Raw genomic sequence first — 27,924 nt, forward strand, 5'->3', positions numbered from 1 at the left:
CTATGCAAATCTAAATGTTGATGACTTAGCAAGCTTCTACAAAATGAAGTTTTACCCCCTGACTCTTCTTAACGCTCTTCTTCCTCTGTGTCCCTCCTCCTGAAAAACAAACCCACAGCATCAACAGCTCTGCTTGTTGAAAGAGTCTAAAAAGTGAGCACAAAGTCCTTCTTACTCCCCCTTGTTGTTTGTGGAGTAAAACAGATTCTCCAGTGCAATTACAGCGTAACTATGGAAACCATGTCAGTGCAGTGACGTGTTGTGTTGCCGTAGTAATGAGAGTCCTTCTCCAACCGGACAGATCTTTCTTCTTCTTTTCTTTTTGTGTCTGAATGAAGACACCGCTGACAGTGTAAAGGAGCTGCTTTTTAATTGGCAAGATTTTTTATTTTTCACACTGATGATAATATTGTGTGTACACTTCTGCGTGTTCAATGTTCAAACATACACATATAGGCTACATGAACATTGGTGTAGGTGTAGTGAGCACAGTGTGTTCTGTGTTGAAACGTGAAGGTGGGCACAGCTCGTCCTGTGTTCTGCTGTTCACTGAATCAGTCTGGAGCTCCTCTCTTTGTCTTCGTCTGTTTTCCTGCCTGCCAACTAACAGAAGCTATTTTAGAAACAGAAAAACACCTTTTCTCTCCAGGAAAATAGTTCTTTTTTTATATAGTTCTTTTGTCTATATGCCAGGCAGAGAAAGAAAGAAAGAAAATGAGATGTGGATTTTTTTTCAGACATAAAATAATCTTATATTTTAATTATTTTAATTTATTCTGAATATTTGACATTTCACACATATTTAACTTATTTTTCAACATTTCGCTGAATTCTTGACATTAGCTTTTTTTATTTTGTGTGCAACTTTTGGACTCTATTTTTCACATTATTTTTCACATTTTAATATTTAACATTTCCTTTTTAGGCTTGAAGTAATGAAATAAAAACTCTTCCTCCTCTAAATGTATTGAATTTATACCTGCCACTTTTGTACTTTGCTAAAGCTTGACTTTATTCTACACATTTAGTCATAAATCTCAGAATTTGACCAAAACGTTTTCTCTAAATGCAAAAAAAGCCTAAATACCTGATCGACTTACATTTCTTCCTAACCGCCAGCTTTGTTCATAAAGTTGTAGTTTTTAGTCTTCAGAGTCACAGTTAGTTGTACTTAAAAAAAGGTCAGCTCTGTTTAAATTATGACAGTAAGCAACATGAAGAATCCAAAGGGGAAAAAACACATAGAACTATGAAACTTGACTGTTGCCAAGCAACCCAAACAGTCTCCTGAAAGATTTGATGTGATTGGCAAGTTCAGTACAAGCTAATGCTGCATTCAGGCGCTGCTCGGGTGGTCTAAGTTTCCGAGTTGTGAAGTCGTTCTTTTGATTTCAGTGTGTTCACATGATTTCAGTTCGGTACGTCTGAATGTTGTAACAACAGCAAAAAACAGCATTGATGCTACGAAGAAGATCAGCAAAATGTAACTGTTACAAGTTATATGTGGGCAAAAAGTTGATGTGCAATACAAGAATTAATAAAAAAGTATGTTAACATTAATGAAATATTTTGTCCCTCGTGATGACGATTCTGACGTCAGGTCGGGCACCTCATTCTTTTCTGGTGTTGTTCCGACTTGAGCATGTGTTCATGTGCATTTTAGATCTCGGAAACTCGTTTTTTCCAATGTGTCCGACACCACATGAATGCAACATAACCGTTAGTTGGTTGTTTGACTCACACCTGATAAAAAAAATGAAATACAGAGGAGGGTGATCACAGACTCAGATCAGACATTTATTTAAATTAACATTGACATTTAATATAGTTAGTGACATGCAATGATCCTAATCTGTTTTTTTAACCAACATTTTAAAGAAATATCATTACAGGCTGTAGCTTTAAAGAAATATGTTCATGGTGAACCCACTGACTCACTCTGACTGCTTATTTTATTTATTTTTATAAACTCTGTCGAACCTGTCATGTTGTTTTAATCTTAATCTGTCAAATCTGCTCAGATCTGAGAGCTGTGTGTTCCTGACCTCAGAGATAGTCTTATTATAATATCTCCTGATCCGAGTGCACTCTGGGTGTGATCGTTACATGTGGAATAATGTGTGTGTTAATGTGTTTACACTCGGACAGCAGAGGATTTTAGACAGCAGGTCTAAACCCAAAGCACAGATTGAAACCAGGGATTACACCAATTTTACAACATAGTCAGTGAAGGATGGAGGGGTCAAAATCAAGATCAGAGTGTAAATATGTATCTGATAAGAGAACTCATATGAAGTGTTAAACTCACACATAGACTGTCCCAGATTAAGATCATGCTAACTACATTTAAATCATGAAACTCTTGTATTTAACACATGGAAGAAATGGGAACAGTTCATCAAACATGCAGACCTGATCCAAAATAAATCCAGTGAGAGCTGATGTTTAAAGCTTTTAATTAACATTTCTGCTGAGCCTGCAGTTAATGACAGTATGTGCTGTGACCCGTCTTCCTCCCAGGTACGCTCTGCACACTGACCGTTTCCACTAAGCGGTCCGGTTTGGTTCAGTTTGGTTCAGTTCGGTACAGTAAACTCTGAACTTGCTTGCGTTTCCACAGCCAACCATAACCTTTTGGTAAGCGCAGTGTAAGCCAGATGGAGATACCCGCGTCAGCTATGTAATAGTGTGACATCATAGCAACCCAAATTGCAGTGTAGCCCGCTATTAATTAAGTTCAACGAAGAAGAACGGGACACAGTAAACAAACGGGACCCTTTATTGTCCGATCGGTATCCTTGGCACCCCAACAGACGGGTCCCAAAAAGGTAGGACGGTACAGATCCCTTATTTTGGTACCATACCCAACTTCTGACGGTGGAAACGCCAATAAATGGGTACCATGCCGAACCGAACTGAACCGGACCGCTTAGTGGAAACAGGGCTTTAATAGACCTGCCTCTCTACCTGTGGAGGGCGCACACACAAAAATGAATCACAAATACAAATAAAATGCAGAAAACATAAACGATGCAAATAAAACAAACTTAAACGCGGCTCCTACAAAGACAACAGAGCTGCTGTAGCAAACAGGAAGTGAATAAAAGAGACGTTGTTAAACATGTGAAAACATTTACACTCAAACCATGTTTGTCTGTACTGTGATTGTTATGTTCAGCTATTAAATGATGCTGTATTATTATGTAGTCTGATGCACTTTAACCATTCTTTGAGACTGAATAAGAAGAATTATTCATCAATGTGGTATATGAAGAATGCTTGTTTGCTTATTTTATGTTGACAGCAAGCCTTAACAAGCATGCATAGTGGGATTTGTATTCATTCACAGAGCTGTTTTGAATTGACAGTGACCTGGGTTTAGTATGATATCTCTGCTCTGCATGTGTTTCTCTAGTCAGACTATTGTCAGAATGGTGGAGCAGACAAAAGGTGGAAGCTGCTGAAAGGATTCAGTGTACGAGGTAGAGTGATAAACACGGTGTTACCTTGCTACACATCTCCTTCCCCCAATCCTCCTCCTGCTCTCCTTGCTTCATGAATATTGGGGAATTAATGCTTACAGGGGGAGGGGGGGAGGAGGCAGGGACAAAGAGAGAAAGCGAGCATAGTGAGGGGAGAAGAAAGAGAGGGAGGGAGGGGGGGGAGCAGATGTCGTCACAGTGCGCAGGCTCTGTGCGCTCTGAGCTGCTGCCTATTGATTGGAAAACAACGGGCTGTGGGAGGACGCATCAGGGAGGCTGTGGGCTAACGGGTGAGGGAAGGGATACACACCAAAAGCTTGGACCACGCTGCCATCTTTACCTCCCTCTTCTTCTTCTTTTTTCGTTCCTCTTCTTCATATCTGGGATGAATGCCGCTCCTGCTCCTCGGTGGGTTTTACAGCTGAGGGAAAAGACTCTCCTCGTCTGAGCAGATCCTGAACAAGCCGAGCCTGGAAAACAACCACACAGTCTACTGCAGGTAATCTGTCTTCCCTCTGTATCGCCCTGTGGTTCATTTGTCCAGGTCCTCCCAGTGCATCATCTTCCTCCATCCTTGCCTTGTAACCATGGTTTCCTCGATCTCCTCTCGCTGCTCTTCTCTCCCTCCCCCACTCTTCTCTTTTTTTTTCTCTCCATGTGATGAGCTGATGACATGGACCTGCTTGATTTCTATTTCTACCACGGCCGCCTTAAGATAAAATCGAAATGGAATGCATTTTTTAAAATATTTATGTGGGAGAAAATCTGTTTTTTTTTTTATGTGATTTAACTCAAGGAGGGAAACCCAACATAGAAAAAATAATCATAAAATATCAGCCTTGGAAATCTGTGTTCAGTGACGTAGTGATGTTCATTCCTCCCACAGTAAAACAAGGTTTCTCCATTGCATTAAATGACCTCTGATGAGCTCTCCTGATTGGCTCTTTTCATACCTGAATGCTGAGGAAGCACCTGAGACCACCAACACTTAGTGAAGGTCACATGCACAACCACAATTGACGCACATCCCAAACAAACACTCATACACACATTCAGCCGACCCCTAGGCCAAAAAGGCAACCATCAGGGCTGATGTTGATGATTTCATCTCCGTTCATTAAATGAAGTTTTCCAGAGGTTTTCTACCAACCCAGTGGGAAAAGCTACAACGTGACCGGGGAGTTGTTACAGGGAAAATTAATTTGTGCATTTTCACCCTGACAAATTTGCAAGCATCAGTTCAGCTGCACAGAGTCCCTGTGGCAAGGTGACAGTCTGCTCATGTTCCTTTTTAAAGCAGACCAAATGATCTTAATTGGATCCTCTGACAGATGCCGCTTGTCAGTCACTGTCACATAAAAAGGCTGATTTATTCCCCCTACTGTAAGGATTTGTTCAACATGGGGTTCTTTCATCTGCAGAGAAATTAGAAAATGAGTAAAAGAAGAGCGAGATGCAATAAAAAAGAAACACAAACCAACAACAACACATCAGAGGAGACTGATCTGAGGAGAGAGTGAGAGAGAGAGAGTGAGGAGGAGATCCTGTAAAAACACAATATCCGGCTGCTGAACGAGCAGCACTTTGCTGAGTGCTGAGAACAGGAGGAAGAGGCTTGCTTAAGCTTGTTTTTTTTAAATAGACTCCTCTGAAGTCACTCACTTAGACCAGGCCACGGTCCAGCACAGCACACAGGATGAAACTGAGGCCTCACTTCTGTAATTACACTGCGTCAGACAACCTGACCGACGCACAACTTCCCCTCAAAGTCTGACAACAGCATTAAGTCGTTAATGATGTTTGCTGATTCTTTCTTTCTTGGATCACATTCTTTTAATTCTGCAGATTTCAAAATAAGACTCAATTTTACGCTCACTGATGATACTTTGAGCTTCCACAGAAGAGCTTCATGACATTTGTTTATCCTCATAGTCAATTAAAATGACCATAACCATAGTTCTTCTGCTGCTCCTCCCCTGAGCTGATTTCAGTCATTAGAGAACCAAAACAATGATTTGGGAGTGAACGCTTTAATGTTGTTTTAGCATCTTATTTTAGATAGACTCATGTTTACTACTCTCCAAAACACAGGGACTACTTGGTGTTCCCAAACAATGTGATTAAAGGTCCCAGAAGAATTATCTCAAGATTACCTCTATTTAGTCATCTTGATCAGGTGGAAAGTCAAAGGAGTGAAACCAGAGACTATTTTTAAGAAGTGAACACAACCAGCGTGAAGTCAACCTTTTGTTTGTAGACAATGTTTGAGGCCTCAAGTTTAGCATTTCTGGCCGTCATCAATCTTCTGTTCTGTGCAGCCAGAAGTGAACATACTGTATTTGGACGGTACTCTCCTCCATCCTGGCTGACAGGTTCACCGTTAATGCATCTTGTCAATGTCAGCAAACCACACCCTAAAGCCTACGCTGCTATAAAGTCCATTCCTCTAAACCTGTCAATAAGTTGAAACATATACATCATGCTGTATTAAAGAGGACTTGATCCTAGAAATAGAGACCACAAACTGGTATAGTAAATGTTTACTGAGGTCATAAATCAAAGAAATTGCAGGATCATTTTCTGCTACACTTACTGTACATATTTAGACTTTTTCAACAAGAGAAGTCGCCTCTGCTTGCTTTCAAATTCTGCAGGTTTAAGGCACTTCTGCATTGGCCTTTCTTACATGACCTCAAGCTACATCTGCTCTGTATGTACAATCTTTTTATTAGAACATGCTCAGAGAATAAATGTCAAGAAAATGTTTTCTTTTTTTTCAAAACGCCCCTCAGGTTAAAGATATTGAAAGTTAAAGTACATCCCTACTACAAACTGTTCCCTTTATTACTGAATGTTTCACACTTAGTGCTCTACAAGAAAGCAATGTGTGTTTTTACTGGCGATTGCCTTTTCCATGGGTGTTTTTATATGCATGTTATTGAGGTGTCCTTCCCTTTGTCAAGCAATTTTCTAAAGTCAGTCCCAGAACCCCAAATGTGCTGTCAGTGGTGTCACTGTGTTGTAAAAATGGGCCTTTGACTTGTTTACAACTGGTACACTATGACTTCATTAAGACTGTAAGTTGAGTCCATTCATCTAAATAGGCATCATAATTAAATGACACCATTAATGACACAATTATGTGAAGCTATCAGCCCCCCCCCCCTCACACACACACACACACACACACACATCTATCATGTAAATTCATAAAGAAACCCATGACCAGCAGTGAAAAACAGCCATTTTATATAGTGTGACAAATGCTCCTATAATTTCCTGCCCCAGAATCTAGAAAAACCTCTTCAGTTAAATCCCAGTGGACGAAGGTAATTACCAGTACAACCAACTGGTTTGGTTCCCTTTGGGACCTGGTCCCCTTCTGGCACATCTACCTCCATCTCCTCTTTGTCTAGACAACACGGCGTCCACTCCACATGAGGTGAGACAGGAGTGATTTAGGAAACGCCAAATAAATCCTTTTGGGAAATTATGAAGTTAAACAGATGGTGACAGACATGCATGTTTGTACTTCGTCTGATCAGGTTCTTTTAATCATCGGCGTAGCGGACATAGCCATCGAGTCATTCGGTTTCCGGCTGCCACTTTGAATCTTTGAATTTGGTATTTTATCGATTGCCATCTTTTTTTCTTGGAGTTAAAGTGACCATATCTAGACAAAAGGTTGGAACAAGATAGGACAGGGAGTAAGTAAATGTTATATGCTAATACTGGAGCTAGCTACTAGAGCTAGCACTTTGCTTAGCAACGCTAACCCAAATGTAATTCAGGGTTGAATCTTATTGTGATGATTATTTTGGCTTCTGTAAACAACTACCTTTGAATTAATGATATTGAATGAAGCCTCTGATTCCAAAAGTTAAGTTAGTGTGGAAGTTATTTTAACCTGCATTCTTTCCAAAGGCCAGAAGGGGGCAACACCTCATATTCAAAACTGAATTAAAAATAAAACATCTTGCGGAGCATAACTGCTACGCTATCCCATGGAGATGAGTGTAAAAAATTACCTTTCTTAACTAAAAATGTGGACAGAGATGGAACGAGTCTAACATCATCTGGGAGATTATTTATGTCTGTGCTGCATGCTTACAAACTGCAGCGTCATTGTGTTTTGTTCAAACTCTAGGGATGCCATAGAACAGCTCCAAACGTGTTCAGGGTCCAAGGTGGTTCATACTGTGTCACAAGCATGTCAGATATATATATATATTTTTTGGTGCTACTGTTAGACTTCTACACAAGCAGAGACATTTTTTAAATCAATTCTTTGCTTGAAAATTTCTCCACTTGAATTTCTAACCGGTCTGCGATTTAAACCAAATGTACTTTCTAAAAAAATCAAATTTTATTTTTGTTATTTTGTAAGATTTTTTGGGAACTTTTCCCTTTATTTGATAGGACAATGGATAGAGTAGGAAATTGGAAGAGAGAGTGGGGAATGACATGCGGAAGAGGATCCGCAAGTCAGACTTGAACTTGGGCCGCCCGCTTGGAGCACCATAGCCTCCATACAGGGGGGCAAATGGCCTAACCGCTAGGCCATATGCGCCCCAATCTTTTATGAAGACATTTTCTGTTCAAAACAGCAGCTAATGGTCATTCACATGTAGCCATGCCATTTGCACTGTGTATCTGTTTAACACTTAATAACACCATTATTTGAAAAAAGGCCATCATTCTGTGTTTAAGTAGCGACTCAGACCATAAACTCATTTGGTAAATCTTTAATGAGGTAATGAATCAAGAGAGAAGTAGGCTCATTTTCTGGAAGACTAAACAACCAGACTTTGTAAACAGTAGAGTCTGTCCCTGCTGGTTTGAGGCACCTCCCCATTGGCTTGGATTTTAAAATAAAAAGTACATCCACTCTAGGCTTTGCAGTTTATGTTTCAAACAGATTTACTGCACCGTTGGTCTAGCCTTGTTAAATAAATGCTGATGCAATTTTAAACAAACTGCTGATTAAGCAAACTCAGTGCATTTAACCCTTTATCACCCCGTGTCTGTTTGTGCAGGACTCAGAGATCTACAGACAGGGGTCACCATGGAAGCCCCTCTTGTGTGTTTGGATGAGGAGTTTGAGGACCTGCGGCCCTGTCACATGGACGAGTTTAACAACTCCTCTTACTCAACCAACACCTCCACCACCGTCCCCCTGGCCACCATCACCCGCGAGGACTTCTCTGAGCTGGAGAACTTCTCTGAGATGATGAGCTTCAAGTCCATGGAGGACCTGGTCAACGAGTTTGACGAGAAGCTCAACGTCTGCTTCCACAACTACAACACCAAGACGGAGGTCCTGGCACCGATACGCACCCAGACACACAGCCAGGAGGACGAGGAGAGGTTGCAGGATGAAGAGTGAGTGGTCAAGTCCTAGTAGTTTGACAAAGTACTCAAAGTAAAAAGGTCCACCTATTATGTCCCAGTAATGTTCGGTCATCTATATAGCATTGGTCAAGGCTGCTAAATACAACATTGAAGCTTTAATGGAACAGAAGTGGCATACCTGAATTGTGCGACCATCAAAATATTTGAGGTAAAAATCACCACTCTTTGGGTCAATCTTTGCTCAACATTTCTATTTTTTTTTTTTAGATTAATATTTGATTTTACAGATTTTTGGGGGGAGCTTAAAACAAGTAATCTCTCTTTACTCTCCCTTGAATCTGTGGTCTAAAAACTCTAAAACTCTAAAACCTTACTAATATGCCACTTCTAATCCAAAATGGCCATCTGTTAATATTTTTTTTCCTCAGCTGACATCTCTATATTTTCCTCATCTCCTCACTAATCTTTTTTCCTGAAGTTATGGTCTCACATGGGTCAAAAGTGCAACCTGATAGGCTGAAATCTAACTTCCTTATCAAAATCTTTGTATGACATATTCAGGATGCAGGAGTATAAAGCTAAATCCTTTATCTTATAAAAAAAACACATATGACCTAAATCACCTTTCTCCCTTACTCCCATATAATAGCTTTACTATAATGACAGTCTATTTGAAAAAGAAAGCTAAAAGGCTTCTGGGCACGGTAATGTGTTACATCACTACAAAGTCCAAAATGTTCCTCTCACAGAACAGCAGGACTATAATAGATTACATAATTTGTGTTTAACGCGAAGTGATCCGTTTCAAACCCAGGGAACACATATGAATTACAAGGTTTCTGAAGGATTGTATGTTAGGTTGTGTCTACATGCTTTATGTCTATGAGGCGACTGTGGCTGTGGATCCGTGGTAGAGTCGGTCGTCTCTCAACCGGAAGGTCGGGGGTTCGATGGGCAGCTCTTGCAGGCACAACACAATTACCCCAAATTGCTCCCGCTAATTGGTCGTTGGCATGTGAATGTGTATGAATGGATGACTTTATACTGATGGACACTTTACAAAGCATCCTCTACCATCAGTGTGTGAATGTGGTGTTAAAGGGGAAGTGTGATTGAGTCCTGAGTCCTCTGAGTCCGTCAGCTACACTCTGTTGAGCCCACACTGTTAGACCCCAGGTGGGCCAAGTCTGCTCTGATTGGTCTGCTGATCCGCTCTGTTGTTATTGGTCAGTTGCTCAGCACGCTTCTCGGAATATTTCAACATGAGCTGCTGGGCTTGCCACAACGAGCCAATGGGCTTAGATCAGTGATCTCACACTGACAATGACGTCGGACTGACAAATTTTTATCGAGGGGGGATAGAACCGAGCGTTACATGCAGCTAATGCTACAACTAACAGGAGGACGTAGGAGAAGCCGCGTTTCTGCAGACTTTTTGCACATAGATGTGCCTAAACATGCACAGGACACTTGGAAAACACACTAAAGAGCATATAAAACCAGAAAAAGCATAATATGGGACCTTTAAGTATGAGGAACATAACAAAGTGACAATATGACTGCAGTGGTGGCTGCTTGAAAAATACGGTGAGCTATATTACAAGTTGCTCTACATGAAATGCTCAATTAACAAAGAATGAAGTCTGCACGGGCGATGGTTAACTTACCAAGACTTTGTTATGTAATGGAAACACGTGCATGTGTTTGCTCCAGTAGGTGAACTCTTGCTCGCCTGTCTGCACTGTCACCAGCAGCAGTGATGTCATGAGCATCAAGGATTAGACAGTGATGTCACCGTCATACAGAAGTAAATACTCCGTTACAAATACACATACTGTAATGTTTATTGGCTGGCGTCGTCTACTCGTCCTTGCTAGTCAGATTTTGGACCGTGACAGAACGATCCGCTGCACTTCAAATGCTTTTGTTGGGATAGTTAGCTTATTTGGACGCTTCCAGAACAGCTACGTTACTGAAAAGCAATTTGTTCAGAAAAAGAGCCACAGTAACACTGAATGTCTGCCAGCATGGTGACATAACAGAACACAACAAAGACTCTTGGTATTTCAGATAAAACCCTTTAACGTCAGTTCAACAATCATTTACTCATTTTGTAGCCAATGCCCTTACATCGCAGCCTCAGGACCAAAAGATTAGAGCTGCACATCACACCTGACAAAAATAAAATATTTACACCCACACACACAAACCACAACATCCCAAACAAGGAGTCCCCCCAGCATCATGATGACCCCACCCTCCATTACACCACAGTCGGTCTTCTGCTGAATTATTCAATGTGCAGTATCGTATGCCTCACTGTGCTTTGTCTGTGTATCTTTCACTGCCTCTCCACCAGCTCACTGCCAGACCCCCCCCCCCCCCCCGACCTCCTCCTTCTCCACCTCCTCCTCCTCACAGCATCTGAAGCGGAAACACACACTCCTCGTCACACTGTGTGAGGATGAATCGAGCTAAAAATAGTCTGTAGGTGTGAGAGGAGAGGGCTGGAGAGGAACTGTGTGATTTCTCAAACAGTGCTTACCTGAGTCTTTATTATACATAATGAATTAATGGAGAACAAACACAGTGCTACCATTAAGCTGCATGTTATGATGGAGACTCAAGCTTTAAACCATGCACTGAGTTGTTGCAGCACATGTCAGAAGACAGTTAAGATATTGTGAGTCAAATACACACATTGTTCCCCTCCTCCTCGTCACATAAACATCTCATTGTCCCTCCTCCTCGCTCGAGTCCAGCTCTCGTTTGTAACAAAACTGTGATTTTAAATCAAGTTAGTCGTAAATATAGTATATATTTATTCACATTAAACATTAAACCCAGTACAGATGAAAACAATTCTGATTTGTTGTGGAACATCGGAGTTCAAACCAAAGGTTGAAAACAGTCTGTGTCACTTTTTGTGATAATCCCTGCAGTCTTCTGATTCTGAAGGCAGATCTGAGTCAGCTGATGGTGAGGCAGAATATTAAATGTTTTGTCGTCAGTTGGCTGTGGGCCAACAAACACAGCAGGATGGCTTAGTTACATGCTGTCCAGATGACCAAACACTGAGTCTGTGCAGTGATGGAGGCAGTCTGTGCTGTGTGCTGACGACTGATAAGTCGAAGATAAGTAAGATAAGTCTTTTAAAATGAGATGATTTTTTAATTCATTCAAACAGTCAGTTTCATTTAAAGGCTGATAATCGGAACATAAAGTCAGATACATTCTGGGTTCTATGGTGCAAAACATCAAGGGGGGAAATTAGATGAGGTTGCGCTGTAGACATTAACATTTGGCCACTGCGCTTAGTTAAAGGTCACATATTATGCAAAACAAACTTCACTATGTTTTTCTAGCGCTAGTATATGTCCCTAGTTGGTCTAGATGGCTCTAATTATGAGAAAAGTCCATCCTCTCTGTCTTTTTCCTGCTCTGATTTTCAGAAAATGTGTGCTCAAACAGGCAGTTTGGAGATTTTCCCTTCATGACATCACAAAGGGCACTAACCCCTCCCATAGCTAGGTGTTTGTTCTTCCCTCTGAGTCTGCCTTCTCACCGTAAACAATAGGACATGGAGCAAGAAAGCCCAGAGACACCCAAGCCCTTCAAGAGAGGGGGCGTGGTCAAACACAGCTCATTTACATATTTAAAGGTACAGACACAGAAACAGCCTGTTCTGATCAGGGCTGAAATAGAGGGGTTTATAGACATGATCAAATACAGGATCAGAGTGGATTTAGAACAAGAAACTTCACAGACATGTTTTGGGGAGTTCTGAGACTTATTTACACTGGTTAATAAGGAGAATAATATGTGACCTTTAAAAAAAGGTAAATAACAGTATATAATTCATTACTAATATTGTACTTAAATATGTGTGTATGGATTTTCATTTATTTCCATTGCAGTGCTTACATATGCACCTTCTGGTAAACTAATAAATATAGACTATAATCACTGAATTGAGTTATAACATCTGAGAACTATTCAATATTAATGTGGGGTGCACCCTGGACTGGTCAACAGCCAGTCATAGCAGTGATATACTGAGACAAACAACAAGTCACACTCACATCCACACCTACGGACAAATTTTAGAGTCACCAACCTAACATGCATATCTTTGGACTGGGAGGGGGGACGCCGTAGTACCTGGTGGGATCTCATACATGCACAGGGAGAACATGCAAACTCCACACAGACAGGGATTTGAACCAGAAACCTTCTTGCTGTGAGGCAACAGCACTAACCACTGTGCAGCCCTCTTACATTTGAATGCATAACAAATGCAAACAAACAGTTGATAGGATGCAGAAATACACACATCTTGTAATGTATTCCTTAAGTGTAGGCGTAAGTGATGATAGCGTTGGCTGCATTTAAAATAATGCTACGTTGGTTAGTTTACAGAAAGAGAAAAAAAAATGTCCCTTGTTTATGTGCTGTTGCAGGCAGCAGGGACATGCAGGCCGCTGGTGAGGTAAGCTGTGAGCTGAATGTGTCCTCTGTGTGTCTGCTGTGGGCAGTGCCACTGAGAGCCGGGCAGCAGGCCCTGAGACAACCTCTGAGAGGAGGAGGAGGAGGAGGAGGATTAAACACAAAGGAGACTGTTTCTCTCTTTTAGTTTGATGTAATTCCTCCTCAGACAGACGCTTCACTGGGTTCAGTCCGAGACCGACTGCACAATGATGTGAGAAGCTTTATCTAAATCTCTGTAAGGATACCGTTTACTCAGTAGTAAGCAGATTTTTTTTTTTTCCTGTGGTGCATTGTTCCTCTGCAGCCTCGAGCTCTGTGCATTGCCTTCTTTGAAATACTGACTGAGTTGTAGGCTTCTGCAGACGTAGCTGAGTAGACCTGATTTTAACCAGGGGATAAGACAACACAGCCATCTGTAGTCTAATACTGTTATATAAGCGTCTAACTACACGGTGTGTGGCTACAGCAGCTTAAAATAGCGTTCAGCCTGTAGAGTGAGGGACAGACCTTTTGATGTTTAAAAGTTGCTCTTGCTTACATGCGTGCATGTATTTGTGTGTTATTTGTTTTGCAGCGTGTGGGATGCTCTGACCGACAACTATATTTCCACCTGGGACAACCCCGACCAAGAGGGACTCAACGGCAACCTGTCTGAGCAGGAGGTACGTGTTGCTGCTCAGCTTCATGTAAGGCTTTAAAAAACAACAATAAAACTTTTATTGTAATTGGTGAATTTAATATAGAGATTTAAATAACATTTAAACTTAATGTCATTAGGAGACATTAGCATGTTTGAAAAGCTCTTGATTTATTCATGTCTTGTTTTTTGGGATTCAAGTAAGAGTCTCAAAGGGTCCTCGCATGAAAGCAGGACCTCAAGATGTACAGCATTTATAATAATTAAAAATACAAGGCAAAGGGGAACATAAATTATATCACAGCAAACCACAAGCAACAGAATACCAAACAAAAATAATACAAAATGATGCGTGTAACTTCTATTAATAAAAGGAACCAGTCAACAATTTTACGTGCAGGTATTTACTCTTTATCTAGAACGACAAGATTCTGTTTACAGAATAGTGGACGAGACAGCACCGTGCTGCAATCAAGGGCAATATCAAGCAACGTTTAAGTACATAGCAACAAATAGAAAAACCAAAATCCAACAAAACTAAATTTAAACAACAGCTCCCCTTAGTGGGAGTCGGCTATCCTGTGATCAGCCTAGTTAAGTTGAGCATTATTTTAAAATGTGAAGATATTTTTGGTATAGTTGTTAAAAAGCAGATAAAAGTTCAGATAAAATACATGACTCCATCCTACTCCTTTTTAAACATGTACTGTTGGCTTCATGTTGAACATGTTAGCTTATTTAGGTTCACTTTATTATTGAGTATTGTTTTTTTTCTCTATTTTTCTGTCTTTAATTCAACTTCATTTAATTAAAGAAATCAATTGACCAGTCAAAAACATTATTTTAATTTTTAGTAAACTGAATAACAGTCAATTACCTGAAATGTCCAATATCACATCTTTTAAGAGGAACTGCTTGTTCCATTGTGATGTGTGAAGACAAACTATTCAACACCTTCATCTCTTTAATTAAAGTTATGTTAGTATGTTAATATTCAGTATGTAGACCTGCTTTTGAGTTTTCAAGATTAAGGGGGAAACCCCACTCTGGATGCTTAGATTTAAAATAAAGGTCATTACTACTGTATGGATGCAAGGAACGCAAAATGAATGAATCAATCTTTATTTGTAGAGCGCCGATTCACAACAAATGTTATCTCAAGACACTTTACAAAAAAGCCTGCGGAAAAAGACCTTACTCTTTGTTTTAGTATCTACAAAGACCCAACGTTATTCCATCATTAGCACTCAGCAACATTTAGCAAAGTTTAAGTGGGAAGAACAAAATTTCCTTTAAGAGTTGGAAACGTCGAGCAGAACCAGACTCATGATGAACAGACATCTGATGAGACTGCTGGGCTTGGAAAGTGGAATAGAGGGAGATACAGGAAGAAGGGTGGAGACTTCTTCCTGTATCTGTGATAAGGAACTTAAATGGTACATAAAGATTTATGGATAATTACATGCAGTTAAATTAGGATATTAGACAGTTAAATACATCATATATCATGTAAACAGAGCAGAGAAATAACAGCCATGTCCTATGGGTTTGTTTCTTGTCTGATTTGTGTTAGTTTACATTAACTTTACGTCTAGTGTGAGGAGTAGTTTACATTGTTATTTACACATTATGAGAGTCATTGTAACCATCCTCCTACAGTGTTGGTATCACGTGGGTGGTTTAAATCTGTGCTAATTCATTTACAACAGGAAAATATGTTATGAGGGAAATGTAGAACATGATCTATTTATAGCTCTTTTTTATGGTTATGAGATCATTTCAGCTTTTAAGACATGAGATGTTTTATAAAAACTTGTTAAAGACACTCCAGTTAGTGATTAAGTTACATTGTCAACACATTGTACTTGGGAAAGCTAGTATTACGCTAATACCATTTCTGGGTGAGAGGGCTGAGCTCTGTGTAAAACGTGTTAATCATGAATGAAAAAAATGATTCAGCAATCTGCTGTAGTGTTTGTTTACCAATTTTATACTCAATGAGAACCGTTTTAGCAGAGCTGCTGAGAGGTCTGACCCAGAAAACAAATCCAGAACCCCAGAAAATGACTCACACAGTCGTTTCCTCTACAGTCTCATCTTATTCCTGCTGAGAAAGAGTGTAATGTAGTTTGTTTATCTTTCTTAAAATGCTTTTAATTATGTTTTTATGGTTTTAATCATCTGAAGAAAGAAAGTAAGAACGCAATGAGTCGTTATTTTCCAAACTGAGTCTCTAAGCAGTCCTCTGTCTCTGAGTTATTATCTCATGCTGACACTTACAGACATGCTTGAGCAACCCTGACTGCTGTGTTGTTCAGCAGAGCTCTCCCTCTTCCTCTTCCCTGTAATTGGCCGTCACATTCAGACGGACAGAATACACTTAGCAGTCCAGGCCATGTTTGGACCAGTCAAGGCCAGAGCAGACATTTTCCCTCCAGAGAGGAGAGGGTTGTTCATGTCAGATACATCCTGTCTTCAGTCAATGTTTGGGAATCTTTTAAGTTCAATGTCTTACTGCCAAACAAACTACCAGTAAGCATTTCACAAATAACTGCTCTGTGTTAGGACAGTATGATGAAGTCACTTTTTTTCAAACATGTCCAAACTTTTCACTGTTTTCTGCTGGATTAGCTCCTGTCAGGGCACAGATAGGCAGTAAAGGCAAATGCTAGGGGCGCCGGCTGTCCATAGGGGGCGCCGCTGGAAGATTATTCATGTGTTACATAACTAGAAAGAAATACACTTTTTCTTATGTGAAGTATGTTGTATGGGACATAAGACCTACTTGTATATTTTATTGATACATTTGTGTACTTAGTTAGCTAACACCCTAAATCGATTAAAATGTTTATTTTTCATCATCTGTTGTAGTTTTAAGCAATTGCCTTTGGAGTATTTATGCATGCATGCATTTTGTGCAAGAATTCCTCAATGAATAGATATTTGTTCATGGTGTAGGTGGGGTTGTAAGGCTTAGGAAAACGTTTTGGATAAACTGAAAAACTATGCTAAGGTTTCTGTTTAGGGATTGAATGTTGAATACATGGGACACCAGCTGGGCTGGGTTGGGTCTGTCCCCTGTTGCTTTCTCTTACAGGTTCATCTGTTTATACCAAAATACAGCATAGAACTGCTTTTTCTGGAATTGTTAATTAAGTAACTTTGTTGTGATTTGGCACTGTATAGATAAACCTTTGGTTGATTGACTGATTGATTGATTGACTGCAAAGACCAGATCACAGAGATTTTGCACAAACTAGATCTGGAATTTCTGGTTCTCAAAAGTTCAACTGGGGGCTTTTATGCTCCTGTTGAGCCTCTTCTGCCATGACAATTGCCCGTTACATTAGAGCGATTAAATGTTGTCATCCTCGGTCATGGACTCCAGAATAAGTAGCTAATTAAACTAAATATGGATATATTTAGTTTATTTTTCCTGTGAAGAGAGGCTCCTTTTGATCCTCATTACTCTGTAAGATTGACTGTTTTACACGTAATCTCACTTTGCGCAGATCCACGAAAAAGAGGAGGAGGAGATGAATGAGAAGAATGACAACGCCAACTGCTTGAGTGAAGAGCCTCTTATCACAGCTGACCAGGTTTGTGTGTGCGTTTGTGTGTGTGTGTGTGTGTGTGCGCGTGTGTGTGTGTGCGTGTGCGCGTGCGTGTGTGTGTGTGTGTGTTAGGTATTTGATTATTTATAAGTCTATCTTATACAGATTTATTTTTTTTGGTTGGCAGAAACAGAGTACAAGTGGGATAGTAACGACTGAAAATGTCAGGTCAAGACCACATTGCCTTCAACAAAAGTTTTATCAATACTTTTTTTTTTAAACTTGAGAATCAATTTGAACTACTTCCGGTTATTAGGCCAGACTGGTTGAAATAGGCCAACATTTTAAAGATCTTGCTGGAGCAGCTATATTTTGTACAAGCTGGAGGCAGATAATTGGTCCAATTGGAAATCCAGTGATCAGGAGTTCTGCTAATCCAGATGGCTGCAAACTAAGGCATGTTTATTATATCACAATTATTTAAAAAATAATATGGTAATTTCTGTTGCTATATTTTCAAATGCTTTGTATGATAGGAATGCCCAAAGCTTTGGTCAGTCATATATAGACAGTTGTAACTGGTCACTCTTGCACAGAGCACAGAAACAGTAAAGGACAAAGAATAAATCCACCAAAGACAATCTGATGTATTACCAAATACCATTTGATAGTTTCAGTTCCTGCCAAAGAGGTCATCTCTACAAGAACAATGTGGATTAATTTTAACCAGACACAAATTTTGTCAATACTTCCATGTAAGCATTCCTACTGACCGGCATCTCCTTGAGATTTCCAAAGGCAATCTTGCACTTATCTTGTATTTTTAAATGTTGTCAGCAAGTAAAGTAAGTTGCGATCAGTCTCTGACATACACTTCTGTAGCTTGAGCACACATCAATAATAGATTGATGTATGTTATGTACAGTTATAAATAAAGCTTTTGGAGGTTTAGTAGCCCCACTCTCCTAACAAATGTATGGTGGATGTGTGTATACCCAGACCTGTCTATTAGTCTCTTTCCTGTCCATAAGCTCGATAGTGTGCTGTATATGCATAAATCTCTCTCTCTGTCTCTGTCGTCAAGGTCATTGAGGAGATAGTCGAGATGATGGAGAATTCTCCAGATCCTGGTGAAACGGAGGAGGAGGAGGATGAGGAGGAGAACAGCCACTGCTCATCCACAAACAACCCCTCCTTGCTTGAGGAGATCCGGCAGCTGTCACTGGCCTCCAACAACAACTGCTCCTATGAAGGTAATGCTGGAAATGAGTTAACATTTTGGTCATACAACAGAATGCACTCACAACCACAAGTGAGAACAACCACAAGCTGGTTCCCCAACTTTCGTGCTTTTTCCCTCGATTGTGCCTGTATAAACTGTCAGACAGCGTCTGAAATCACCATGGCACCACAAAGTATGTGTCTTCCCCCTCCTCTCATTTAAGAAATTAACCAGAATAATCATAGTAGTAAATAGCTGCAGACTTCCAGCTGTCTGGGAATTTTTTTATTTATTTAGCATGCTTGTTAGCTTGTGTTTGTTGTTAATGCTGGTGTGTGTGTATGCATGTGCATGTGAGAGAGCAAGAGCAATTTTGAAGGGGTTTGTATTTGAACCTTTGCATCTTAGACAACTGACAAACACATATATCAGACTTCAACTTTGTGGGAGAATATGAAGGAAACTTTGTGCTTTGCCTAAGATATTTATACTTCACCCTTAAAGCCCCTCAATGCTGTGACCATTGACTTAAACTAATGCAAACTATTGTCACCAATGTCTCTGGCTTCAGTAAAGAATATTTATATAGTCTTGCCTGTATTAAAGTTGTCTTTCTAGAATTTCAGTAGCGTTTTGGGTTATTAGAAAAGCAATACAGAAATGTATTATCCACTGACAGTAAAATAATATATTTTTGTTAATATTGCCTTGCAAACAAGATAGGGCCCAGTATTGAACCTTGGGGAACACCTTTGATAGTGGACAGATAGTTTCTCAAAACTACAGATTGCTGTCTGATACACAGATAGTTTTGTAGAATTTTTACAGGACTTAAATGCTGGGGCTTCTATTGTTTAAGTATTTTCTTTATTGCTTCTGTATACACACTGCATTGTATCTTTTAGACTTGTTACTGTAAAAGGGAATTTGTCGAACAAAAGAAGTGTATCATTTGTGTTAACAGTCTTTTTAATGGCTGTACCCATGTTAAGATTCATATTTCTCCTTGAAGAACGCTAGTACACATCAATAAAACACTGTACATAAAAGAAGGGATCACTCTTAAGTGTGTCCTTGCCTTGGCCTGACATGAAAATATCATTAACCCTGTTTGTAGAAATTCTAACATGAAGGATGGTCATGATAAGTGCATGGACACGATGGTCAGGGACAAACATTCACAAACTGCATTTGCTCTCATATTCTGTATGTTCCTGTGCTATGATTGGAGACATATGCACCAGTAATCGTGTTCACCTAGATTCCACCCATACATCATGTTTTGAAGTGATCCACACGGTTAGATCAGTCATATAAATTCAGTTGGTATGTTTTAGAGCTCAGAAGGATAAGGTGTTCTCGGCCATATGAAGCCCGGTCCCTGAACTTATTTCCTCTGTCTGAGGAAATAAGTTTTATAAGATAAATTGTCCCGATCTCTGTGGGGATGGGAGCTGAGAACAGAGACGCAGACCATCTTATGATTGACACAGCTGCTTAAATAACATTTGTCTGATGTCATATTGGTTTATGTTTGGATTAATTTGTTCTTTCGGTAGTTAAACATGATCTGGGTGAGTTTGATCATATGGAAAGTTCATAATTTTACAACATAATGACAACAGGGAAAACAAGAAATTAATTAACATACAAACATTGATTGTATTTTATTATTTTATTCATCCTCTTAAAGTTTGTTCTTACAGGGTCAAGTATGAAGCAAGTAAACAAATACCCATCACCTTAGCACTTTTAGCCTATAAGCTAGTTTGAACTGCCTGTCCTCAGATGTGCCGTTAAAGTCCATAAAACTCAACAATTACAAAAGGGACAGAACCAATCAAACTTAATGAAAATGTACACTCTAAGTTCTTCAGGCCTCTAAAATTACCTCAAAATAAACTAAGTACAATTAGAGAATCATTATGACTAAACCACTAGACCACTGATTTAGCCCATATTCACACATTACACATTTGTATATGCATTCAGTCTGTACCTGTCCCTTATGAAAATGTATGTATTTAAACCCATGTGCTTCCTGTGTCCTGCAGGTCTAAGTCTGATGCCCAGCTCAGCGCTGGAAGAGCTGCTTCATCGGGTGGAGGCCACCATCCGTGAGTTCTCAGAGGAGCTTGTCAGTCAGCTGGCCCGGCGTGAAGAGCTGGAGTTTGAGAAGGAGGTGAAGAACACGTTCATCACAGCCCTGATGGAGGTGCAGAACAGGCAGAGGGAGCAGAGAGATAGCAGCAAACGCCGGCGTCGAGACAAAGCCCTGAGTCTGCAGGGAGGAGGCACGCCACCTGTGAACGGAGGAAACACAGGAAACACAGAGAAGACAGGAAGCATGCCTGTCAAGGTGAGGAGCAAGGAGAGGGGATGGCATTGATGGCTTCACACACCGTTTGATTATTTACATTCTATGAGTGTGTGTCTGCAACAGGAGTTTTAAAAGTATGGAGTTAAATATGGCACTATGGGCCAGACTAACTAAGAAAATGCAAAATCTGTGTCTGTAAAACAGCCGCTCAAAACACCGTCAGCTTTTGCATCAAACTAATAGAGCCAGTCTGAATGTAAGAAGTGGATGTTGCCTCTTGGTTTCAATGTTAAGCCAATGTAGATTTACCTGAAACCTGCATTCTTTCTCATGTCCAGCAGGGGGTGACTCCATTGGTTACATAAAGAAAGTATGATAGTACATTAGTGTGTCTGAAAATAATCCTATATCTATTTGATTTATTACCTCAGAACTTCTAACCTCTACACAGAATAGAGGTTTTGTAATACGTGTGTTCTCTTTTTTCAATATCACTTCTGGCTGGAAAAAAAAAAAGTTGGCGATGACTAAAATGTTGAATCAAATGCTTCGAAACAATGGTCCACAAAGGATGATATCACAGTGGCTATGTGCACTTGTGTAACAGTCTTTGGTCCTGGTACAGCCTTCCAAAATAATTCTTGAAAAGGAGCAGCTCAGAGCTGTTGTGAGATTTCTGAAGGTTCAAGAAGAAATTAAGATAATATAATACTTTATTGATCCCCACAGGGGAAATTCAGGCATTGCAGTGGCAAGACAGAGAAGTAGGTTTATAGAATAGGTAAGAGAAATAAAAATAATAATAGGAGGTATAGACAGAAGAATATAAATAGTGAGGTGAACTATACAGGACAGTTAAGAATGATGTGCAGTGAATGGCAAGTTAAAGTGACCAGTGAGATTTAAAGTGACTTGTGTGATTAAAAGTTTGAAGTTACTTAAACAGCAGTATAAGAGCAGAATGATATGACATTATAATAAAATGAAAACTTTTCTTTTCTCTGGCAAAACTATGCCTTAGATAAAATATTAGTGAATTAAGACATATTTCTTATTACCATTAGAAACATGGTAAACAGAAAAAAGGTGCAACAGACCAATCAAACACAAACTATACACACTGCATAGCACTCAGAGGAGAAGGTAGAGAAGTAGACAGAGTATGTAGAGGTGAAGTGTTAATAAGGATGTTATAATAATTCTGATGTAGATGCGACCAAACACACACTTAACTGATTTAACAAGAAATAAGAAGATAAAAGTGGCAGCTTGTAGTGAATCTAAACTCCATAATGGCAAAATTCTAATCTTACAGATGGATATTGTGTTGTAAGTAATAGATAAATTCCTTTGTTTCATAATCAGTTTTAAGTTTGACATGCTTGTATTTACCTTAATGCATGTTTTCCACCAACTACTAATGCTATAACGCTCTTAGAAATACATTAGCATTACAGAGAGACAAACCACTTACACTTACTGAAATCACACCAACACAGCAGCCTGCCCGCTCTGCCCCATTTAAAAAAGTGTCTGAGAATACTGTCACTTTTAAACCTCATGGTACTAAAGACATTTAGCTGCATGTTTATGTTTATTTGTATTGCACACTAAATGTCCTTTAAGTTTATTTTATCTGGGTAAGAGCAGCAAAACAGCCAACAGCGGACAGTTGCCAACGCTGATGAAGGCCTAGTGCTGAAACGCGTCCGTTGTTGTTTTGCTGCTCTGACCCAGATGAAATAAACTTAAAGGACATTTAGTGTGCCGACTTTTCTGTCTCGCACCTGAAACTGTGTTAACTGTCGAGTGTGCTCCTTTTTTGCTGTTTTTATTTATATTGCACCTAAATATAAGTATATATTGATTGAAATAAAAAAGGTAAAACATGGAGTAAACACCAGAAAGAGAACCAAGAACGTGTGTTTCAGAAATACAATGTCTCCTAACTTCATGCTTGTGTAACTTAGCGCATATATAACAGAATTACAGTAATAATAAAACATATATAACAGCCTATACTGGGAGATTATTCCTTATGGCGCCACCTACTGATAGAGTTTAAAGTACACAAACCCTGTGTAGATGACCTGAGATCGTTCATGTTTATGAGGATATGAAGTTACATAATGTACTGTAAAGCCTGCATGGCCATTCTCAGGGCTCTGTCAGTAAATGTAATCATTGTTAATTAATTCTGAAATGAACAGGAAGCTAGTGGAGACTTTGATGTTTCTGTTTGTCCAGTGTAAGCAGTAGAAAAGTAGAAAGTTGAACCTGCAGACAGCTCTCTCTCTCTCTCTCTCTCTCTCTCTCTGTCTGTTAGCATAATGGATCCATTAGCCTCTAAAGTATCTTCCAGGAAAGATCCTAAAGTGGAAGTGACCCGTCATCTTCATACAGTAACAGCTCAGTCCAGTCTGATCCCCTCCCCTCCACTTACATAGAAAACACCCTAATGGACTTTCCCAGCATGCAGTGCAGCAGCAGTGTTTTTATGTGGTGACTTAAATGCTACCTGAGGCTGAACTACTTTATGTAGTTCTTAGTAATGAGTGTAGAGATGTCTTAATGATGCAGATGCAGAATCAACAACAGAACTGATTATCTCTTACGATGATGTCATGTTTGATAGAAACATGGTTACACCTGGATATTTGTTTTTTTATAATGTATGATTAGTTTTAATGGCCTGTTTATGTGTGTGTGTGGTGGTGTGTTGTGTTCGCAGCGCTTCAGCATGGAGGGACTGTCCAACATCCTGCAGACGGGCATCAGACAGACATTTGGAAGCACAGGGAATGACAAACAGGTATGGTTCAATGTTCTGAAAAGGGATCAAGTGGGAATTTGAATCAATCAATCCCCAGCTTCTGCAGCGACGTGTCCAATGTGTCCTTGGGCAAGACACCCAACCCCAAGTTGCTCCCACTGCTTTGTCAGTGGTGTATGAATGCGTATTAGATTACTTACTTGTGATGGACACTTTACATAGAAACCTCTACCATCAGTGTGTGAATGTGTATGTGTGAACGCGGTGTAAAAGTGCTTTGAGTAGTCAGAAGACTAGAAAAGCACTAAGCTAAAGTCTATTTATCATTTACTTAATGTGGTGAATAAAAAAATGCTTTAAAAGATACTTAATAAACTCATACCTTTATAGAGTTACGTTTTTCATAATATATAGTTTAATAAGCATGTATCATATGTACAGTTACTGCCAAAGGCAAACTGCAGGTACTACATTTTTGGGGACTTATTTGAATAACTTGTGAAGCTGAATATTATTATTATTCAGCCCCAGATAGCCTAGTGGTTATGTTGTGCTCCCCATGTATCCCATTATTTCATGTCACTCTTCAGCTGTCTTAGCAAATGAAGGCAATACAGCTCAAACAACGTTATTATTTGAACTTCAATTGATAAGGTAGTTACAGCTGATGATATGATGAGCAAATGATAAAAAAAATTGGTACTTGACATTTCAATCTAAACTTCTCCCTTCCTTCAGATTCTTTAAACATGCACAGATCAATAAGTAGAGTGGTGAAATAAAGACAGAGAGACTGAGTGTAATGACTGTGTCATTTAAATTAATTCAATATCACTTACATGCCTTCAAACAGTTTCTGTGGCTCGTCAAACATTGTAAGTGGCTGCACTGTTTTTAGTTCTGTCGCTGCCTCAATGCAACAGACGGTGGAGTCACACAAAGACGAGAGCAGCCTGCTGTAGGTAATCTCTGTTAACAAAGTCTGCAATGTGCTAAGATACACTGTGAGAAATACAAGTGTCTTTTATTCCTATTGTTTATTGGATAAAACATGTTTAAAATACAAAATGAATTCAGCATTTTGTGTTTCTCAGCTGATAGTTAAATCTAGAAGCTCCAGTTTTTTCAGGGATTACTGGACGTAAACAAACATTTTGCAGCATCAAAAGCATTTTGGGTTTATTTAAAGCAGTGCATTAAAACATTGGGCGCTATGTATTGGAGGATAAGTGAAATCCAGTCCTGTGGCTGTGTTCCAATACTCATACTTCTGTTATTTACTTTGCCAGGGAAAGATTTAGTATGTTACATCTAAGTCAAATAGTACGTGAAAAGTACCAGGATGTAGCTACAACTAAATCTCATTACATTTTTGCAAAATGTAAACAACACAGTTTAATCGAATCTAATCCACAATCCTCTGTGGAGCAAAATATTTTTCACAGAATGAGCTGCTTCTCTGGCGAGATCATCCAAGTGTATTTTGAATCTGCATGGCCTTTTTTTTTTTACAACGTTCAGTTTTCTTTTTTATACTTTGGTCTGCAGAGGACTTAAATTCAAGATGGCTAAAATCGGAAGAACATAAGGACAAAAGAAGCCCCAATTCAACTGTATGAATAACTCATGAAAATGAATACTTTGTGAGGGCAGCTGTAATATATGCTGTAGGGGAATGAGAAAGTGAGATTGATTTGCAGGGATGGATTGTGTATAACGTTCTCAATCTGTGTTCAAGGTTTCATTCTTAGTGAAGACTGAGTGTCTGTTAGCTTTTTCACTAATTATTAAGATTTAGGAAAATGTATTCATTATGCACTTTTACAGCTGAGAGCTTGCTGAGAGGACTGATACTGTATCACTCTCATGTTTGTATGGTATACCAGCAGATGAATGGTAACCAGCAGGTTAGCTTAGCTTAGCATTGAGACCAGAAAAAGGGGGACTGAGCATGGCACTTAGCTACAAAGACACTTTTGTGCAAGTGTAAGAAGTTGTAAGGGCAGGTCAGAAATGGGATTTATATTATATGCTTAAAAAAATCAGGAAATACATTAGAGACAACAGGCAGTTTAAGCTAGCTGTTTCCCCCTGCTTCCAGACTTACATGTAAGCTAAGCTAACAGGCACTGGTTTCACATTAACCTGACAGAGAGATGTATGACTGCTTTTAGTCTTTCACTTTATTCTTGAAGAAAAGCAGACAAGTGTAATTCCTTTGTTTTTTACTTCACATGTGACTCCTTGTGTTGACACTAGTGTTTGAAGCTTCTTCTCATTGTGTAGCATAAATAAATAAATCCAATTTCATCACATATCTGCACTGTTTGACTTGTAAATGACCCAGTCTGGTATTTAACCCTCTGCACCTTGACTCTGTTTTCAGTATCTGAACACAGTTATTCCTTTTGAGAAGAAAGCCACCCCTCCATCTGTCGACGACCTGCAGATGCTCACAAAAAGTAAGTATGCATTATAGAATTTTTATTTCAAAGGCATAAAAATGGAAATCTTCAGAGCTGATACTTTTTTTCCCCCTTTCTTAGTTCTTTTTGCAATGAAGGAGGACAGTGAGAAGGTGCCTACACTGCTAACTGACTACATATTAAAAGGTAAAAACACGGCTGCCTCCACCTGAACAAAACTCTTAAAACTCCTCGATTATGATGACTTTTAAAAAAGCCCTGGACAAGACAAGAAACTAAAGAAGCAGATTTGACCTTTCACTTTGTCTGCTATGACTATAAGTATGTGTTCTTTGTTCCAGCATTTGGCTGATTGATTGGCTTATGCTTTCTATTCTTCTCTTGGTACCATTTTTAGACAACAGCAATTTTTCCTGTTTCCTGTTGTCATGTTCAGGGTGATATGCTTCACTGTTGAGTGGTACATTGGTGAAAGTGAAAGTTAGACAAGCTCCTCACATCATCCCGTACCTAATGAACTATTTTATGCCTCATACATGAAACATCAAAATAACTCATATTATCCTGTAGATATTTAACATAACTCTCCTTTGTTTCTCCTCTACAGTCTTGTGTCCTACCTAAAGCTCCACCAGGCCGGGGGGCCACAGTGTGACGGAGAACCCTCCCTCCCTCCCTCTCTCCATCCCCCCCCCCCCCCGCCTCAGGGCCGAGCTGCATGACCTCCCTTCTTTTACCATTATTGACCATGGATCCTCACCATCGACATTATTGTATTCACCTCAACTATGACTACTGCCTTCCGCTGAGCTCACCTGTTTCCCCCTCCCCTGCACATTACGCTCAGGCCACATGCAAAATGGCCACTGCTCAATAGATAAAAATAAGCGGGACGGCCAATCCTGCTCTAAAGGACTTCACTAATGGAGCATGACATGCTACTAATGATCCTAACACTACTCCAGCACAGGGATACGACTTTCTCATTGCTTTCTTTTTCTTAATTTCTTTACTTTCTCTTTGTTTTTCTCTGACTGAACTTACAATGTTGCCAAGTTTGAACACATATTTTTTTGGACTGACGTCTTGACCACTGGGTTCTGTTCATTTGTTATTCTTCAAAGACTACACTGTTAAAGAAATGAAATGCCATACTGGATCCACAAGTGATCCTTTCCCTGTATTGTGTCCGATTCATTTGAATACAAAAGCCATGCACCTTTTTCTGCCAACTTAGTACTGTAGCTCCATGGGAACGAGAGGAGACACACGAGTATTACGGGTGCAGTGCAGTGCATTACACAGCTTTTCTTTTTTCTTTCTCTTTCTTTTTTTGTGTCTCTCTAAAAATCCAGTGCTGTTTTTGACTTTTTTGAAATTTATTTTTCATTTGTTACCTGGATATTTGATATAAACTGTGTTGCTGATTTTCTACTTTTGATTTACTGTGTCATCAGAGTGCAGGTTTGTGTGTCAGTCACCCTGTTCAGCCACGTGGAGGTGTTTCACTGAGTGTTCCTTTGGATATATCGTCCCCCCTGATGAGATGAGCTCATTTCAAAAAAAGGCGTGCATATTAGCATATTTATGATTCCTTTGCGCCATGTAGGTGAATGTGACATCGCTAATCGCAAATTCTAATAAACATTAAATAAACATTCAATCCTGAA

General features: G+C 39.6%; 1 protein-coding gene across 2 annotated transcripts; it reads left to right on the plus strand.

Moving 5' to 3' along the window:
- The first annotated feature begins 3,725 nt into the window (after positions 1-3,725).
- Positions 3,726-27,924, plus strand: fez1 (fasciculation and elongation protein zeta 1 (zygin I)). Of its 2 annotated transcripts, none has more exons than XM_020629284.3 (10): positions 3,726-3,981; positions 8,519-8,864; positions 13,897-14,008; positions 17,472-17,558; positions 18,598-18,766; positions 20,790-21,094; positions 23,787-23,867; positions 26,215-26,290; positions 26,375-26,440; positions 26,862-27,924. In XM_020629284.3, exons 2-10 carry the CDS (start codon positions 8,548-8,550, stop codon positions 26,876-26,878), a joined length of 1,230 nt encoding a protein of 409 aa, XP_020484940.1. In that variant the 5' UTR covers positions 3,726-3,981; positions 8,519-8,547; the 3' UTR covers positions 26,879-27,924. The 2 variants fall into 2 exon arrangements, with proteins under 2 accessions (XP_020484940.1, XP_020484941.1); XM_020629285.2 differs by having other exon boundaries at positions 3,727-3,981; positions 13,897-13,984.

Source organism: Labrus bergylta, chromosome 14 (assembly GCF_963930695.1).
Source record: "Labrus bergylta chromosome 14, fLabBer1.1, whole genome shotgun sequence".
Taxonomy (NCBI): domain Eukaryota; kingdom Metazoa; phylum Chordata; class Actinopteri; order Labriformes; family Labridae; genus Labrus; species Labrus bergylta.